The 18,718-nt window shown below is 25.2% G+C and overlaps 4 protein-coding genes across 14 annotated transcripts in view; 1 reads left to right on the forward strand and 3 right to left on the reverse strand.

Annotated features, from left to right (window-relative positions):
• LOC122851242 (probable serine/threonine-protein kinase yakA) overlaps positions 1 to 6,273 on the reverse strand; it is a 151,671-nt gene extending 145,398 nt beyond the window's left edge. For 3 of the 6 annotated variants that reach the window (XM_044150349.1, XM_044150351.1, XM_044150347.1), the window contains exon 1: positions 6,120 to 6,273. The gene's annotated coding sequence lies outside the window, so the exon portion shown is untranslated. The remainder of the gene's footprint in view (positions 1 to 6,119) is intronic. The other 3 variants (XM_044150346.1, XM_044150350.1, XM_044150345.1) reach the window with 1 other exon arrangement.
• Positions 6,274 to 7,082: 809 nt separating this feature from the next.
• LOC122851245 (atlastin) lies at positions 7,083 to 14,855 on the forward strand. 4 transcript variants are annotated; one of them, XR_006373674.1, is made up of 10 exons: positions 7,085 to 7,166; positions 7,242 to 7,431; positions 11,162 to 11,236; positions 11,387 to 11,658; positions 11,732 to 12,511; positions 12,598 to 12,819; positions 12,883 to 13,097; positions 13,171 to 13,237; positions 13,433 to 13,789; positions 13,952 to 14,066. XR_006373674.1 is itself a non-coding variant. In XM_044150354.1 (9 exons), the coding sequence occupies exons 2-9, from the start codon at positions 7,404 to 7,406 to the stop codon at positions 14,072 to 14,074; spliced, it is 1,782 nt and encodes a 593-aa protein (XP_044006289.1). In that variant the 5' UTR covers positions 7,083 to 7,166; positions 7,242 to 7,403; the 3' UTR covers positions 14,075 to 14,855. The 4 variants fall into 4 exon arrangements, 2 of the variants coding, with proteins under 2 accessions (XP_044006289.1, XP_044006288.1); XM_044150354.1 differs by lacking the exon at positions 13,433 to 13,789 and having other exon boundaries at positions 7,083 to 7,166; positions 13,952 to 14,855; XR_006373673.1 differs by lacking the exons at positions 7,085 to 7,166; positions 7,242 to 7,431 and adding an exon at positions 8,933 to 9,318.
• Positions 14,760 to 16,819, reverse strand: LOC122851248 (peptidyl-prolyl cis-trans isomerase FKBP4-like). Its single transcript, XM_044150362.1, has 2 exons — positions 16,649 to 16,819; positions 14,760 to 16,583 (listed from the first exon to the last, which is right to left on the reverse strand). Exon 2 carries the CDS (start codon positions 16,570 to 16,572, stop codon positions 15,703 to 15,705), a length of 870 nt encoding a protein of 289 aa, XP_044006297.1. The 5' UTR covers positions 16,573 to 16,583; positions 16,649 to 16,819; the 3' UTR covers positions 14,760 to 15,702.
• A 173-nt stretch (positions 16,820 to 16,992) lies between these two features.
• Positions 16,993 to 18,285, reverse strand: LOC122851249. 3 transcript variants are annotated; one of them, XM_044150363.1, is made up of 4 exons: positions 18,176 to 18,285; positions 17,568 to 17,730; positions 17,216 to 17,310; positions 16,993 to 17,128 (listed from the first exon to the last, which is right to left on the reverse strand). In XM_044150363.1, exons 1-4 carry the CDS (start codon positions 18,181 to 18,183, stop codon positions 17,044 to 17,046), a joined length of 351 nt encoding a protein of 116 aa, XP_044006298.1. In that variant the 5' UTR covers positions 18,184 to 18,285; the 3' UTR covers positions 16,993 to 17,043. The 3 variants fall into 3 exon arrangements, with proteins under 3 accessions (XP_044006298.1, XP_044006299.1, XP_044006300.1); XM_044150364.1 differs by lacking the exon at positions 18,176 to 18,285 and adding an exon at positions 17,799 to 18,045; XM_044150365.1 differs by having other exon boundaries at positions 17,033 to 17,123.
• Between the last annotated feature and the right edge of the window lie 433 nt (positions 18,286 to 18,718).

Consider the following 18,718-nt stretch of genomic DNA (forward strand, 5'->3'; position numbering starts at 1 on the left):
ATATTATCATCATGATAATATTAGTACTTGCACAAAATAATCCTCACCATGTACAGTAGTGCAACCAATGTTAGATCATCATCATACCAATAAAAATAAAAATATATATTTGTTTATTCTTCAAGTCTTCAACATAAATGTCACAGAGGTATTTTTCGTTTGACTTTTTACTTTTATTTTTTTATTTTTGAATAACTGTCAATTGTAGTTAAAATGATTTTAAAAAATTTCTACATTTTAAAGCTTGAATAATGACTTAAACAATTTCGACATTTAATGGTTTTTCCGTATTCTCTGATTAAAATTTTTTGGCAAAGATTTACTCACTGTTGTCTCGTAAATTAAATTTATTTTATAAAATTATTTTCAACTGACAATGAAACTGATGTAATTCAACGTAATTGCTTTGTTCTTAGATATTTTTATTTTTAGATTTAGTTCATTTTACTTTGTTGTACAATGTATCCAAGTATTAATATATATTTTGAGGTTGAATTTAATTTTTCTCCTTTTTTTAATATAATCAAAGTAGGAAATAAAATAAAAACTGATAGTGAAAGAATAAATAGATTTATCCATCAGATAAAATATAAAATGAAATAAAAAAAAAAGACAAGAAGGATTTGAGAAAAGTGAATCCCTTTTGTCTTTTTTTTTTCATTTTCCAACACCTCTGTATTTTTTTTATTTTATTTTTTTATCTCCAGGTCTGAGGCGAACATGCTCAGGAGGATTATGAAGTTTTTCACCAGCCCAAGTAAAAGATTTAGGTGCGGCTCTTTGAAGTGGAGTAAAATCGACAAAGTTTACACCTCTTGAAATTTTTGAATCCCTTATATTCTATACACCCTTATTTTTTTTATCTTTTACAAAAAAAAAAAATAAATAAAAACAAAAAAAATCCTTACATCTTCACAGTTGTGCTTGCGTAATAAATTATATTTTTTTTTTTTTCGAATGTGTGTTATCTATTAGCCACTTATTAACTTATTATTTATTTTTTTTTATTTCTATTTGGCCAAGATCAATTGTTACTCGTCAAAAAAAGAAGAAGATGAAAAAAAAAATCGGAGCTTAATTGTGTGTCTTGTGTAAAAACCAGACTCTCAATCTTCCCCTCAACTTTCCTCGATTTTTTTTTTGTATATTTTTTTTTTTTCCAGCATGTATATATACATTTCTCACGAGGTTTTATCCGTAACGGGGATTAATATCCCTTAGATTTTACGTAAACGCACTAGTACGTGAAAAAAAAATAGCCTCTCTAGAAAATACAGCTTTTTCATGAGTTTAAGAAAAAAGCACGAAAGATGACTTGAGTAATTTTTTTGTTATTTTTTTTTTTTTCCTTGTCACTTAACAAGGTAGGGACTAATTCGTTGGTCAGTATCAGATAACGTTCAAATACTTGTTTCAACATTTACAAACCCAGCAACACAGAAATACACACAGAAAAAAAATAAAAAAAAACAAGCAACGAATTCTTGGATCGATTAATCGTACTAATCCATTTAAGCCAGATGGTAAAACTTTATTTTGTCACTGTTATGTATTTTCTTGTTCGACATAAATTTGTATTAATAACTTGGTTAATATATTACCCGTCAAATATTGTGTACACAATTTGTAATATTCATTTACTTTATTATAATAATGAACTCTTGAAAATAAATAATTTCTTTTTCAAATAAAATACCTGTTCTAATAAATAAAAAAAAATCACTTTTATTTATTTTTCAAAGCAAGAATTAACACCGTAATTAAACTAATTAAAAAATACAAAAAATTATGTTAATTATTTTTAAATTATTTCGAAATTTAAAAAAAAAAAAAAAAGAGCTTTTAATGATTTTTTTTTAATGATTTTTTTAATGTTTAAAAATGTTTTTTAATTATGGTAAAATATATTAATGACACAATCTATATTTTTATGAATTTTAAAATTATTTTTGAATTTTTATAATTAATAAAAAATAAATTGAATCAAATTATTTAGCGACTGTACAACAACCCTTGTATTTTATTATTAAAAAAATTTGATTTTCTAATTTGTAATGATTAATGAAGTTTTGATTGTGTTTATGCTTGTATATAGAAGGAATTTTCATTATACCTTGTACCAAAAAATATATATATACACGAGTTATTAATTTGGTCTCATGGGTCTCACCGATATTCATTTAGTTTGCTCGATGGCAAAGGGGAATTCATGATGCATTCCCTACTGCGAAAAACAACAGAATTTTTATTATTATTATTATCATTTTTTGTAAATAAAAAAAATTTTTTAAATGAAATAATCAATTTAATATTTTTTAAAAAAATTTAAATTTGAAAAAAGAAATATAAATAATTATAAATACTCTCGTCAAATTAAATTAATTTTTTATATTTTAAATTCTTTTTTTTTTCAAATAATTTAAAAGTGCTTTATAAATGAAAATGTAATAATTACGCTGAGCCAACAGTTCAAGTAAATAGTGAATTAAAATGTAAACAGGTAAATCCAATGATAATGGATCGAGATTTGAAAATCATGTTATAGAATTTAATGATAAAGAGAGAGAGGCAAATTCTATGTTGAAAATAAAGGTTCGATATTTGTTGAATTTATTTTTAAAACGCCTGTGTGCAGGGTATTTAAATTTTCTATTGTCTACTTGAAATAAATGAATTGGTATATATTGTGTATTTTTGTACATAGTGCACAAGTCCATGCAATTACATTAAATGTCTCATGTATGATATCCCGCGGGACGATGTATCATCACCAGTAAAATATTTGGACTCTAGCCAAATACAAAACAACTTTGTATATATTTATTTATATGTGTGTGCCAGATTTTCATCTACAAAGAAATCCTTGTCAATAGGTATCATTAAAATACAATTTTTACATTAAAAAACATTTTTTTTTTTTAATTAAAAAAAAAAAAGAGAGCGAGCAAGCGAGAGAGAGAGATAAAAATAAATGAGATAATACAAAATTAGAGTACATTAATAATGCCATTACAATATACATACAAATTGAAATTAAAAATTTTTTAATTTTATTTTAAAAAATCAAAATGCAATGTTGACAATTGTTGGTAAACATTATTTCAAGTATAATGAATAAAATTATACTGTGTATATATATTTTAGTCATTCAAAATTTGTATTTCCGATTAGTGATGTTCTAAACTGTTAGTTATTCACGAATATGCAATTATATAGTGACTCATTCGCGCGCGCGTACATGAAATGATAACTGACCTGAATATTTGAGCTTTCAGTGCGCTTTCAGTGCTTTCAGTGGATCAGGTGTATTCACATATATATATATTTACATTTACCGTGTTAACATTTACAATCGCAAATACATTTTCTCATCCATGGTGAATCTGCAATTGCAAGCAACCCTTTCTAACTACAACCCGCACTTTGCCAATTTTTTCTCCTCTTTTTTATAACATATCAACATAGTCGTCGTAGTCATGGTCTACCCCCCTTTTTCCCTGGTTCATATATGACCCAGCATGCAATTGTAATCACCCTCTTTCTCTCTCTTTCTCTGGCTATCTTTATTTCTCGTGTTTCTCTACAACCATATCCGCGACCATTTGCATGAACAATATAGCTTGCATTCTGTGGTCACTTGCTAGATTTATGTATATTCACGTTGCTGACGCGTTCACCCATCCAAACAACCCTCCTTCCTTTTATCATATATACCAGTTTACTCCAAGCCTTTGATCATCATAAATAATATCCATATAGATTTTGATAAATTATATATAAAAAATATTATTTTCATTATCAAAATACACACACACAATGGTCTTTTCTCCAGCTCTCAATAGATTTACATATATGTATAATAAATTTGAATGTCCGATCTATCTTTGTTATCATTTTTTCTCAGAAATCATTCAAACGATTTACTTGAAATATTATATGAACACTCGGCCGGATGTCACAGGTGACTTTCTAACTCATCAAAAGTTAAAAATTAATTTCTAAATATTTTCCAACAAATTAATTTAAATTTAGATTTTTTTTTTTATTAAAATTCAATTATCAAATTTAAAATTTGACAATAATAAAACAGTAATTATCAATAGGCTCTATAAAAATTAAAAATATTTTTAACCGATTTTTTTTGCCTCGAGTGAAAAAAATTAATATTGTTTTATAATAGTAATAAAAAGCTCGAATCGAAAATATATATAATATGAATAAATTTCTGATAAATAATAGTAATAAAAAATTATTAAAAAAATAACTGGCATGGCACAAAAGTTACCATTACTGATGGCATTGAGTAAATGTATATGTGTTTTAGAGTATTACGGTGTATAAATGTTGAGAGGTATAACTACGATGAACGCATTTTACGATTTGCATACGAGCATAGTGCTCACGGGAGCATAATACTCAGAAATTGCCTACGATCGGCACTAGGGTACTTTTATACATTTGTTATATAGCCGGTGAATATAGTTAAACCTGACATTTCATTCTAATTTGACCCTAGAATAATGACTAATATAATCTAAAATTCAAAAATTACCATACAGTATTTTTTTAACTCCAAAAAAAAATAAAAAAATATATCCTCTAAATTTGCAATTAAATTAAACACTTGAAAAAGTAAATTATTAAATTATTTATAAAATTAAAATATAATTTAAGCGATAATCATTGAATTGTTTTATTTCTATTTTTTTTTAATTATTTGGCACAATGTTTAAAAGATGAAGAAAAATAATAGCTGTATCGCCAATCAATCAAGTAATTTATATAATTCTAAAATTAATCAAGTAAATATATATAGCTTCTAATTTATATATAATAATAAATTGACAAAATTTCAATGCAGTATAAAATAATCCAGACGGGATGGCACACTTTGTATGCAAAATTGCAAGCATGTACATACTTAAAAAAATAAAAATAAAAAAAACTACCCACACATCACCGATTTAAACATAAATACAGAGTAAAAAAAAAGAGAGAGAAAAAGAGATTTTAAAAACAGTCACACTGACAAAAGTTTATATATATGTGCCAAAAGTCGTGAATCACCCTCGTGATTGCAGTCGACATCTCGGCGTTTATTTGGCAGAGAAACCGAAAAGACAAAGAAGAAAAATAACTAAATAAAAGAGATAAAAGAAGACTATAATTTCAAAAAAGTAAAAAAAAAAAATAAAATATAATAACCCACATATAGAGGACGTCGACACGTGTGAAATTAATTGGACTGCAATTAAATTGTATAATAAAAAAAAAAATATAAAATATTTCTAATGATGGTAAATGTGTGTGTGTATTTATACAAGTAGAAATTCAATGGTACAAATTTAGGCTGCTTGTTAAAGTCAATTGATTTTGTTAAAAATAAATATCAAGAGCTGTAGGGATTTTTATGCTTCAGCAAAGACATTATAAAAAAAATATAAAAAAAAAAAAACAAGATATTGATAAAAACACGTGCTGGGCAAGAGAACGACCGCGTGGTGAGTAAATCATCACATATACTCCTAATACATGTGTCTTTGCGTGTGTGTGGAGCCCACAATTGGGCCCAGCTGGGAGATTTAAATTTTTAAATACCTCGTGTGGGACCTCATCTGTCCCTTTAAATTCCCCGCTTTAAATTATTCCTTTTCAAACTTTTTTTATAATTTTTTTTTCAAAATTTAAAAATAAATAATTTTCTAATTTTAAAAATATTTATAACACTCCGTTTTTTTTTTTTTATTTAAATCTAGTATTATTTGTCTAATTTTTTTTTTTTTATATTTGTTTGTTGCACATTTAAAAAAAATTAAAAAAAAAAAAAAAACAATAGTCGTGTTTAATAGTCAGCCATGTTTGTTGTTGTTTTTTTTTTTTTTATTGCCGGATATATTTTTTAGCATAAACCGGTAATATTATAATTAACAAGATAATAATAACAATAATAAATAATAAAAAAACAACTTGAAAAACAACAACAACAGTAGCATAATACTACGACATATATTTTCATGAAATTTCTTTTTTTTTTTGCTGAATATTTCGTGATGAAAATAATAATAGATTTAACACTTTAAAATATAATTAATAAAGTTTATAATTATTTAACAACTTACCAATATGATTATTGATGATTTTAGGTATATTATTATTATGCTAAAATGTCATTAAACATGTACATAAAGAACACGATAATAACACAAGGATTTTCGCGCACGAAACGAACCACCTCGCGCACACCAGCATCCACAACTTCGCCATAACATTGGGAGAGACTGTATGGACCGCAACGCCGCCATCTTCGAAAACACCTCCGCCAAAACGAAATAGCACCCTCAATTCATCATTTTTTTTTTTTTTTACTCGTTTTTTGATTTTTCCAATTTTATTAATCCGATAATTTTTCAATCATTTTATTCATGTCCATCATAAATATTCATAAATCACTGATTATTTTCGTTTTTTTTTTTTTATTTTTTATCAACAACAAACACACACACTAAATTGAAAATTTGTAAAATCAATCACCGAAAATACTCCGTAAAATTGTTTAGTTCATTTTAATATAATCCATTAATTCACAATAAATTTTTATTATTTTTTATTTAATTAATTAATTTACTCCGTTTTTCGTTCATTCAAGGTCAATTTTTTTCACTGAAAAGCTATTTTTTCACTGTAATTATTGATATAAATAAATAAATAACATCGCGAATGACAAATATAGTAGATAAACGTAATATTTATAAACAATTAATTCAACAATAATTAATAATTAAATTTTATGTGATAATTTTAACGACGATTATACCGTTTGCTCCGAAAGACCGACACTGAATGACGTCACAAATGCCATAAACATTATAAAAAAAAAAACAATTGCCGATCGTCATTTGTTTTATTTTTTTTTTTTTAATTTTGGAGGGAAATATTGGCCAATTCAAATTACTATTTTTTTATTATTTTTTTTTTGCAGCCGCCATTAGCGTACGCAACGACATCTGCAGTCAAATTTAATAACTGAAAAATCTTATAGGGATCTTTTAGTGATCTTTAGGGATTTTTATATTCATAAGTTTACTGTCACAATGAAAAGTAAATATCATCCAAAATGGCGATTAATAACGTAGAACATAAACACGACGACATTTCTTCATATGTCGGTAAGTTAATTGTAAATTAATAAACAAAATAATTATATTCTAATAAATGTATAATTTTCATTTTTATTTTTAAAGTTAATTAAAGCATCAATAAAATATATTGATCAATAAATTTCTACGCAAACGTATATTGCATGTGTGTATATATGTGAATTGGACATCCAGCTGTATGAAAATTATATCTTGTCATTACAAAGTTGACAATATTTTGTTGGATATATATTATTAAACAATAACATGCCCAACGTCAAGGAATTCATTGAAGGTAATTGCATAAATTAATTAACAACAATTTTACAACAAAAAAAAAAAAGAACATTCTTTTTTTGTTATTATATTTGTCTTTGTTGTTTTTTTTCTGGTCAATTGAAAATTATGTGTGTGTGTCATCATCAGAATATCATTAACATCAAATTATTTTTTTTTTTTTACTCCAAAATAATTATTGTCACCTGATTATCATCAGTGTTATCGTGTTTTTTTATTTTGCAAAATAAACAAGCAGGTCATTTAAAAGACAGAGAAAGATATGTCGACATAACAAGTGGTGTTGATGTTGTTGATGATTTTGATGATATTTTGTTGCTAAAAATTGACATCATTCGCTGATTTTGTTGTTGTTTAAATGCTTATGTCATCGTTAATTTAGAATCAATGTGGGAGATGATGTGACACATTAAATTAACATAAATTATTAAAGAATTTTTAGATCATGACAGTCAATAATAATAATGATAATTGAATGATGATTCTGTCAATGATTATGACGTTGTTTAAAAAGCATGTATATATTTTTTTTTTTTTTTTGTAACCGACAAGTGGCTCCCTCGTAAATAATTAATTAAATTTATCAATTGTTCAATGGATTGTTTAATTGACACTTGATGTATATTTATTGATAAAAGCAAATTATCTCGCAGGTATTTTATGATATTAAAAATAATATTAAACTGGAGCTCATAGTATGCGGAGTATTTACTTTGATCCTGCTTTTTTTAATAACAGCAATTTGTTCATTTTAATTATAACTTGGATCAATGAATATTTCTAATTAAACATGAATCATTCAGTCAAATAAATTCAAATCAATTATTTTATATTATTACAAACTAAAATTAAATTAAATTTTTTTTCATAGAAAATTTCTAAAATAACATTCCATTGAAAATTTGAATTGTAAAAAAAAATTTAATCAACATAAATTACATAAACAATATAAAAAAACAAAAAAAAGAATTTGAATAAATTTTTTAGAAATAACTACAAGTAAAAAAGTTTTTTATAAAAAAAGATTTTGTAAATTTGAGGAAAATTTTTTGATTAGATTTATTCATCTGTTACTATCCTCAGACTTTAACGATGTCACTGTGAATTTTATATATATTTTCTTTAAAAATTCATCCACTACATAACTTGAATAAAATTCAAGAGACGAATATTCTCCTTTCATTTTACAAACTTCACTTTCATTATTTTACATCTCAAGAAAAGAATTAAATTTCACTTCTTTCTCTCTCCTCTCTGCCTCCAGCAATATATAATTTTTTCTTTTTCTCGTAACTTTATTCAGTAAGTAATCTTTTCCAAATTAAATTAAAAAATTTATCACAAAATTATGTTTCGAATTATTCAAAAATCGAAATTACTTTAATTGTTATTTTTGAGCCATAAATAAAAAATTAAAGTAATGAAAAAAAAAAAATGCATATCAAGGTCAAATTGTTGAGTTGTAGTTGGCTGCCAATTTTGCATTCAGTAGCTGACAATTTTCCATTGAATGCCAAGTGTTTTCATTGGTGCTTAGTTATGCACTACGTTGTGTTCACCTCATACTATCCGGACTTTAGTCTCGTTCTGGCTTTCAACTAGTCACCCATCACACACACTCACAAAAAAATCTATATATATTAACTCACAAACACACACGACTGTTATAAATAATTTTAATAATTAAAGTGTTTATTATTATGAATAAATAGTTAAATTTAATTAACAGTTATTGTTTTATATTATTAAAAAATGAGTGAAAAACGTAATAAGTTATACAGACACAGAGTACGTGATAATGTAACTCGTGAAAATAAACAAGAAATACCAGTTGAACGTAGATATCGTCATGAATTACCAGACGAATTTGGAATGGTTTCTCGTGGTCCGTTTAATAATATTATTATATTATTTTTCTATTAATAAATAATACTCATTATTTTTGATATTCATGATTATCTAATTTTACATTTTTCAATACGTAATAATTATAAATGTAAAAAACGAATAATTTATGCTACTGAATTATTAGATGACTTGAATTATTTTTTATTTTTTTTACGTAGGCGGAATAATATAGATAGGATGTTCGTATTAGAGCCAAATTGAAGCTTAGAAGAAATACTACAACCGAGAATAGAAAAAAAAAATATTCGTTAATAAATTAGTTATCAACAAAAAATGTTTTTGCAAAAATTTTAAAATCAAAATATTAAGAAAACTAAAAATAAATCGTTGATGCAATTTTTTGCCTAGACATTAAAAATTGAAAAATCTATATAATTAAGAGGTAGTTTTTTTTTTGCTATTGTTAGAAATTTGTTAATTAACAAAAAAACAAAATTTACGTTTTTTTATACCTCGCATAACTTTTTAAAAAATAAACTTATATACTTCCATTTAGTCTCAAATTGTTGGTCTTTTAAATACCGAGAGCCACACTGTTTTGATAAAAAACGCTCCGAACTCGCGTTAATTAGTTATCAACAATTGTTTATAATAATAAGTAGTGTCTGGTATGTTCTAATAAAAAAATAGCCATGAAGGATTGCTTTTAACGATTTTTTAGAAAAGTGTGTAGCACTCAGAAATTTAATCAGCAATTTTTTGGACTTTACAAAATTTTTTTATGTTTATTTGTTCAAAAGTTATTGAAGGTATAAACAACTAATAATTTAAATTTTAACACTTTTTTTTGACAAAAAGGGATGCGCGCATGCGGCATAGGGAGCTGTTGAAGCTCATGCTAAAGTCAGTCAGTGCCAGTGATGAGTCTGTTAGGGGACGAAAGTGTTTTATTAAAGTCACATGTTATTTTGTTTATATATTTTTGTGTAGTGTTAGTAGAGAGTTATTTGTAATAATACAATTACATAATCATTAATATTTAACAAATAACAGTTAGCTTATTTTAATAAATATTTCAGTGACAAGCAATCAAGAAAAGATAAAGCTAAGGAATTAATGTTGCTTATCATATAATTTCTTTATAGTCACATCAATTCTTTAGCTTCATTTTTTTTAGACACTGCTTGTCCTTGGTGTTTATTTTATTAAAATAAATTGCTTTAATTTTATTTGTTAAATAAATAATGTATTATGTAGTTGTATTATTTTTTTACATAATGAAGGAATACTCTAAGTCTCTAACTGCGCTACACAAAAAAAAAAAAAATATATAAACAAAAACAACATGTGACTTTGGGCACTCGTCCCACTAGCGTCATCACCGGCAGAAAAACGTACTGACTTGCTCCATTCTATGAGCTTCAGTGAAATTCGAGTTATACACCTCCATGGCTCTGGTTAGAATTTGCTTGATCGATAAAATAGTTATTTAAATTATCACGTTATTAAAAAAAAAAAAAAAACATTGCCACGAAAAAATTTTTATAAATAAAAGTATTAAACAAAATGATTTGAAAAAAAAAATTTGTTTAGTTAAAAAAAAAGGAAATTGAACGATTCATTTTTTTAATATTTGTATTGATTTATTTATTGAACAAATCTAATAGAATCATTGATATCAATACCTACATGAAGTATAACCTCAAATTTGTTTTATATATCTGTATTTTGATTTGTGTACATAATTGATATTCATGATTATCTAATTTTACATTTTTCAATACGTAATAATTATAAATGTAAAAAACGAATAATTTATGCTACTGAATTATTAGATGACTTGAATTATTTTTTATTTTTTTTTATTTTTATTTTTACAGCTACAAAACCGCCAATGGCCTTGCTAGATGAGAATGTAAATCGTGTGCCAGGAAATAACAGATATCAAGAAATAGGTTAGTCGAAAATTTGTGTTTTTTATTTATTTTTTGTGAAAGATAAATGTTATAAATACTAGAAATAACTTGAACTAGAAATAGACGTTTTAAATGATAATTTTAATTGGCTTTGGTTTTATATGAAAATGTAATTTAATAATATTACAGAACGTCCAGCGAGACGAGAAAAAATTGAGAAATTGTCTACGATGGATTCATCAATGGAAAAAAAAAATATAAAAGAGGACAAAGGACATCCAGTACAGGTAGTCTTGGCACATCCAAATCATACCTTTGAACTTGACGAGGAAGCCCTGTCAGATATTTTACTTCAAGATGACATAAAAGACCGCAGTGTTGTGGTTGTCTCTGTTGCTGGTGCATTCAGAAAAGGAAAAAGCTTTTTGCTTGATTTTTTTTTACGTTACATGGACAGCAAGGTATTACATATAAAAAAATAAAATTATCTACTTGACAAAAGAAGCTTATTATAATTTTTATTATTATTAACAGTACATCGACAAACAAACAGATGATTCATGGCTTGGTAATGATGATGAACCATTGAGTGGTTTTTCATGGCGTGGTGGTTCAGAAAGAGAAACAACTGGTATATTAATGTGGTCAAAAGTATATCCAACAACATTACCAAATGGTGAAAAAATAGCTGTTATATTGATGGATACACAAGGTGCATTTGACAGTCAATCAACAGTTAGAGATTGTGCAACTGTATTTGCATTAAGTACAATGTTATCATCAGTACAAATATTTAATTTATCATCAAATATACAAGAAGATGATTTACAACATTTACAATTATTCACTGAATATGGAAGACTTGCACTTGAAAAATCTGGCTCAACACCATTTCAAAGATTACAATTTTTAGTTAGAGATTGGACGTATCCATATGAAGCTGAATATGGTGCTGATGGTGGTTTTAAATTATTACAAAGACGTTTAGAAGTATCTGATATGCAACATCCAGAATTACAAAGTTTACGTAAACATATTAAATCATGTTTTTCTGATATATCATGTTTTTTAATGCCACATCCAGGATTAAAAATTGCAACAAATCCAAAATTTGATGGTAGATTATCAGAAATTGAAACAGATTTTAAAAAACAATTGAGAAAATTAATACCAACATTATTAGCACCTGAAAATTTAGTTACTAAAAAAATTAATGGACAATCTGTTAAAGCTAAAGATTTAGTTGCATATTTTAAATGTTATATTGAAATATATAAAGGTGATGAATTACCACAACCTAAAAGTATGCTTGAGGTAAATTTTCTTTTTTATTTATTAATTTATATGTTGTATATTTTATTTACGAGTTAATAATTATTAATTTAAATTAATTAATACAGGCAACTGCTGAGGCAAATAATTTATCAGCTGTTGCTGAAGCTAAAGATCTGTATTTACAATTGATGGAGTGTGTTTGTGGTGGAACAAAACCATTTTTAGCAACAGCACATTTAGAATCAGAGCATAAAAGATGTGTAGAAAAAGCAATTTATCAATTTTCAAATAAACGAAAAATGGGAGGTGACGATTTTAGTGAAAAATATAGAGAAAAATTAAGCAAGGTTTGTTAAAGCTACTTATTATTACTTGCTTAATTTGTTTTATTAATTGACAAATAATTTTAGGATATGGATGAAGCATTTCTTCAATTTAAAGCACACAATGAATCAAAAAATATATTTAAAGCAGCTCGTACACCAGCAGTATTTTTTACAATTGCTATTATAACATATATTTTATCTGGTGTATTTGGATTAATTGGTATTTATCCAGTTGCTAATTTTTGTAACCTCACAATGGGAGTTGCACTATTGACACTTGCTTTATGGGCATACATAAGGTAAGCTATTTATTCTTAAACTCTTAATCTTTTCATTGAAATTGATTAATTAATTTATTTAATAATTATCTAGATGGAGTGGTGAATTTCGAGAAGTTGGTACTCAAATTGATGCTCTGGCAAGTGCAATGTGGGACAATGTAAGTTATAATTAATTAAATATTTAATGCTTCAAGCCCATGTTGATTAAATATATATTTTCATAATACTATCCACTATCTTAACAAACATTATAATATTTATTTCAAACTGTCAAACAATACACGGTGTATTTGTTTATAAAAACAAACCAAAAAAATAAGCCAGCTAATATGCTCTTTCTCTATTTTCGACAGGCCTGGCTATGCGCTCATCTAGCTCATAAAATACGTTACCTTGTCCTATCCTTTTTCATAACATTAGCAGCAATACCAACTTATACCATTGTGTATACCCATTTTCGTAAACATGGTTACATATGATCCCACGCTTAATTTATTAATTATCATCAACATTTTATTAATTTATTATTTCATCTTATTTTTTAACATAAATAATCGATGGTTCACTATTTAATTAGATAATATATATTTAAAAAAAAGAAAAACACTTAGTAACATTAACAAACACACATACACTTTGTTTTCTTGAATTTTAATTGTATAATTTTGTCCCTAAATAATCCCGAGTGCGTTTTGGAATCATCAATCAAGGTATGGTGATTTGTAAGTTTTCTGCAGCTTCCCATTGTCGTGACAAAAAAATAATTTATAATATTTGCTTTCAAGGCTAAATTTAATTGTACTTTTTGCTTAATTTTTATTTCGTTTTATTAATCATTTGTCATATTAATATTTATCCATTTTAAATTACAGTTTATGAAGCCAATTTATCAACAGTTTGTGGAAAAATCAGTTTCTGTTGCTGTCGCACAAGCAACTGAAGCAGCAACCAATGTAACAATGAGTGCTGTTAATGGAAAGCCTAAACAATCGTAAAATATATTTTTAAAATATTTCTTAAAAATCCATGATCCATTCCCTAATTTTTTTTTTTTTTTTTAATTAACACTAAAATATATATAGATATATTTAACAAAAAAAAGAAAAATAAATCTTGAACAATATTTAAACTCAAATAAAATAACCTGACAATTTTTTTTTTGCTTTTTTTTACATGAGAATAATTTATTTTAATTATATTGTGAGAGGACAGTATTTATAATATTATCGATGGATCTTTAAAATCGTTATTAAAGTAAATAAAAAATTAGCAAATTGTTATAGTTGACACATGAAAATGTTGTCCATAATTAGATAATTATTGTCATTAAAAATAATAACTCAAAATTTTTTTATAAAAATTCTTAAGTATAAAAAAAAAAAGAGAGAAAAAAAAAGAGAAAAAAACATTTTAAAACTACTCATTAATCGGGTTTATTTTAATAATTTTGTTCAGGATGATTTTTTGTTTTTTAAATTGCATTAAATGTAAATATTTATATAAAAAAAAAAAAAAGTTAAATGCGTTAATAAGTTTGTAATTTTAGTAATTTTATTTTCATCAGCTGTGCCACACATTTTCACAATTCAGGATATTTTAAAATTACTTTTTTTATTTCATTTTAATTTTTATTATTTTCATTTGTGTTTGCTATAAAGTTTATTATCCTGAGTATCGTTAAAAAAAGAATATAAAAAATTAACACTAGCGCATTTGCCATTAGCTTTGTAAATTAAACTGTTATGTGTTGTAAAAAATCATTACAAAATGCAAATGCACTTGCTCATTTACATAATCGATACATCTTGCCAGTGAATTTGTTAGAAAAAAAAAGAGAAAAAAGAAATCATATTTGCAATGATATTAACAATAACAATTCGATTATGATGAAAATGATTTTTTTTTGTCAACTTGCAAATATTATATTTAAAAAAAAATGAATATTGTTAAAACAACTGGCGTGAATGTGCATTTTAATAAATTTTTTTCATGCATGTTTGTAGCATTTAAAGAAAAAAATATATCTGGAAATGAATCAATCATTTCGACTCGATAATTGGCAAAATAATTGTAAAATTTTTGTGCCATTTATTTATTATTTCTGTTAAAATCATCAACTGTTTTTTTGCTCATTATCTGTCAACATCAAAATATATAAATTACATCGTTTAATAATAATTTTAAGTTAAAAAAAACAACAAATTTTTTAATACTATATACGTCACTGTTATTTTTTTTTTTTTTTTATAAAATAATTAAAAAAGATAAATGTGATTTTAAGTATATGATTTGTTATCTTGTAATAATGTCTCAACATATTTTAATGATAATTATTAACAAACAATGCAATAATCATCGCAGGAATATATTACTAACATATTTTTATCATTTAATCAATAATAATGCAGCTGATCTTTATTTAAATATCAAAACTATCCTTAATTTTGTTTCGAAATATTTTTTAAAAAAATTGTTGAGCATGCAAGATGTAAAAAAATAATAATAATATAATTGTGGTATAAGTTTAAAAATGGGTAGAAAAAATGTATTTTTGTATTTATGCGATTGATTGATAAATAAATTCCAAAAAAGTTTTAAAAAATATAAAATATTTATTAACAATTTATGTAAACATTTTTCTAATAATATCTTTTGTTTCTTTTTCAGCTTTTTTCCATTTTTCTTGATAAATTAATAGTTGACTTTTAACAGCATTATTTTGTGGTTCAATATGATGAGCATATTTAAAATCATCAAGTGCTTTTTCAACATTTGTGATAGCTCCATAAGCACAGCCTCTTCTGTACAATGCCTTGACGTTATTTTTATCTCTCATCAAGACTTTGTTACAGAGTTCAATTGTATGATCATAATTGTTGTACTTCAATTGGCACATTGCCATGTTGTTGTACAAACTGACTCTTAAATCATTGATTTTATTGTTTAAATTATCATCAAGATTTAAATCTTTAATTGGCTCCATTGAAATTATTATTTTAACAGCTTTTGAAAATTTATAAAATGCATCTTTTGTTCTTGATTTATTAACAAGTTCAACACCAGTTTCTTTTCTTTCCAATGCTTTGTCAAATTTTTCTTGTGGTGTCCAGTCCCAGATGGGTTTGACTGGCTTGTGATCAATCAGTGTTATTTTAAATTTAAGCTGGTTATTTTTTGGACATTCTTCTTGGTCAGAAAGAGCTGGAAGAACAATCTTAACAAGAGCAACTTCATTGTCTCCCATCCACTTGATGGCTCTTTCGATTTGCCTGTCCAATTGTGATGATGATTCATCAATTGTCAATTGGACTGTTGAATTGCCAGTTAATATTTCCGAGTGATATTGTTGCAAGTCAATATCCTGGGGAATTGTTTGGACATCTTCTATCAGCAAGGAACAGATGGAACCATCTTGTGGCTTATTGCTGATTTTACCATGTTTAATTACAGTCTTTTCAACTGATTTATCTGATGAACAATAGTTGGTCTTCATTTTACAAATATCTAGAAATAAAATTTTATTATTAATCAATTGTTATAAATTATTAATGGAGTTTTATTCATCATACGTTATTTCAATGTTGTGATGTCTTCTTGATACTCCAGAAATATTATTTATTCTTCTTGTAGAACGAAAATATTGAGGGTATAAAAAATCAATTGCAGTTTTTAATTAATAACAATAAAAATTTATTTTTTAATTATATTTTTATGTATTTTTAAAAACCTATTGCACTGTAATTTTGTTTTGTTTATCAACAAAACCAATTACATAACCAACAAAAATAATTTAATGTCAGAAAAAAAATTAAGGCGAATTTTCAATTTGGACGCCATGTTTTTTTTAAAGCGAAATTTACATGACCGACATATTTATATTTTCAAATAATAATATTTTCGAAATTTACATACTGAATTAATAAAATTACTAAAATTAATTATAATTTTTTAATTTGCATCTTGTTTATTTTTTTCCTTTAATTTTTGATGATTTATCAAACTGGCTAGATGATTTTGATTCTGGTGTTTTTCTCATCTCTGATTCTGCTCTAAAATTAAAAATAAAAAAATTAATTCAACAATAAAAATAAACAATTTATTGTTCAAATAATAATAAATAATAATTAAATATTTACCTTAAATCAGCTCGAAGTGATTTAATAATTAATGGGGTCACTGGCCTCTTAATTGGCACTGGATCATAAGTGATTAAATGAGTATACACAGGTATCTAAAAATTACAATCAAACAAAAATTTATTTATTATTTTATAATTTAAAATTGCAAATTATAATTATTAAACAACAAAAAATATTTAGCTTAAATTTTAAATTTAAAGACTCTTAAAAATCAATATAAAAAATATCAAATTAAAATGGAAAAAAATATTGCTTTCAACATTCAAATTTAATATTTTTTTTAAATTAAATTAATTATATTATTAAGAAAATTTCCATCTAGTTAATTAGCCATAAAAAATATATTTACATATGTCAAAGAATCATCAAAAATTGATTCATCACAAGACTCAATTTGGCTATTATTTAAATCATGATTTTGAATTTTCGCTGATGAGCCAGATGATACCCTACGTTTATCATTGTCCCATGGACCTTCAATGTTCTCCATTACACTAATCACTCCACCAACTCTATACAAACAATATATAAAATAAATAATACTCCAGATTAAAAAATAAATAAAATAAATTTGTTCTACATTAAATTCGAAATAACAACCAATTTCTAAGTATACTATGTCGACGAACTCAACAACGATAAAATTTTATTACATCGATAAAACTTGGAGCGATATAATAATAATGCATAATCCTTGTAAATAATTTTTATCACAGGTTCAAAGTCATTTGGTCTTAACGAAGAAAACGAGAACAATAATACTTAAAATATAAAAAAATTATATAAATAAAAATCACAATAAGAATCAAGTAGTCAAGGTCAATATTCAGACCATATTTCTAAATAAATTTGACTCTGATTCAAGTCAGTCGGGCTGTATTATTACCATCAAATAAATTAAATAATAAACAAATATCATATAAAATACGAGATAAATTAAAAAATATATATTTTTACATTTTCATTTCACATATTGATGACAGTATCGTGTGTTGATGTCAAGGCCGATGTCCCAAGGGAGTCACTACGTCATCCGTGACAAACCGTCATGATAAAAGATTTTTTTTTTTCCTTTTTCTTTGCAACGTTGCTAAAGTGTTATAATAAATTCACATATACTCAAAGCGCACGATTATTAACGTCACAAATTTATTGACATTAAAAGCTCCAAAAGTGAAGGGTGGTTTACAAAAAAATTAAATGAAAAATGAAAAATAATTCTCCGAAATCTGAAATATAAAATGAAGCAATAATTTTAATATCAAGCAAAATATTATTTAAATATTTATAATAATATCAAGTTAATTTTTTGAGCTTAATAATGATAATAATATATTTTTGTGCTTTAGGAGGATGACCACACGAGTCCGCCACGAGTATTTTATTCGCCCTCTAGTGACAACGAGTAACCAATAATAAGAAACTTTGGTTTTATCGATTTTACAACCCTTCAATGTTAAAATACAAATACACATATATATATATAACAAGCAGCCATAT

The sequence above is a fragment of the Aphidius gifuensis genome, linkage group LG3 (genome assembly GCF_014905175.1).
Source record: "Aphidius gifuensis isolate YNYX2018 linkage group LG3, ASM1490517v1, whole genome shotgun sequence".
NCBI lineage: Eukaryota > Metazoa > Arthropoda > Insecta > Hymenoptera > Braconidae > Aphidius > Aphidius gifuensis.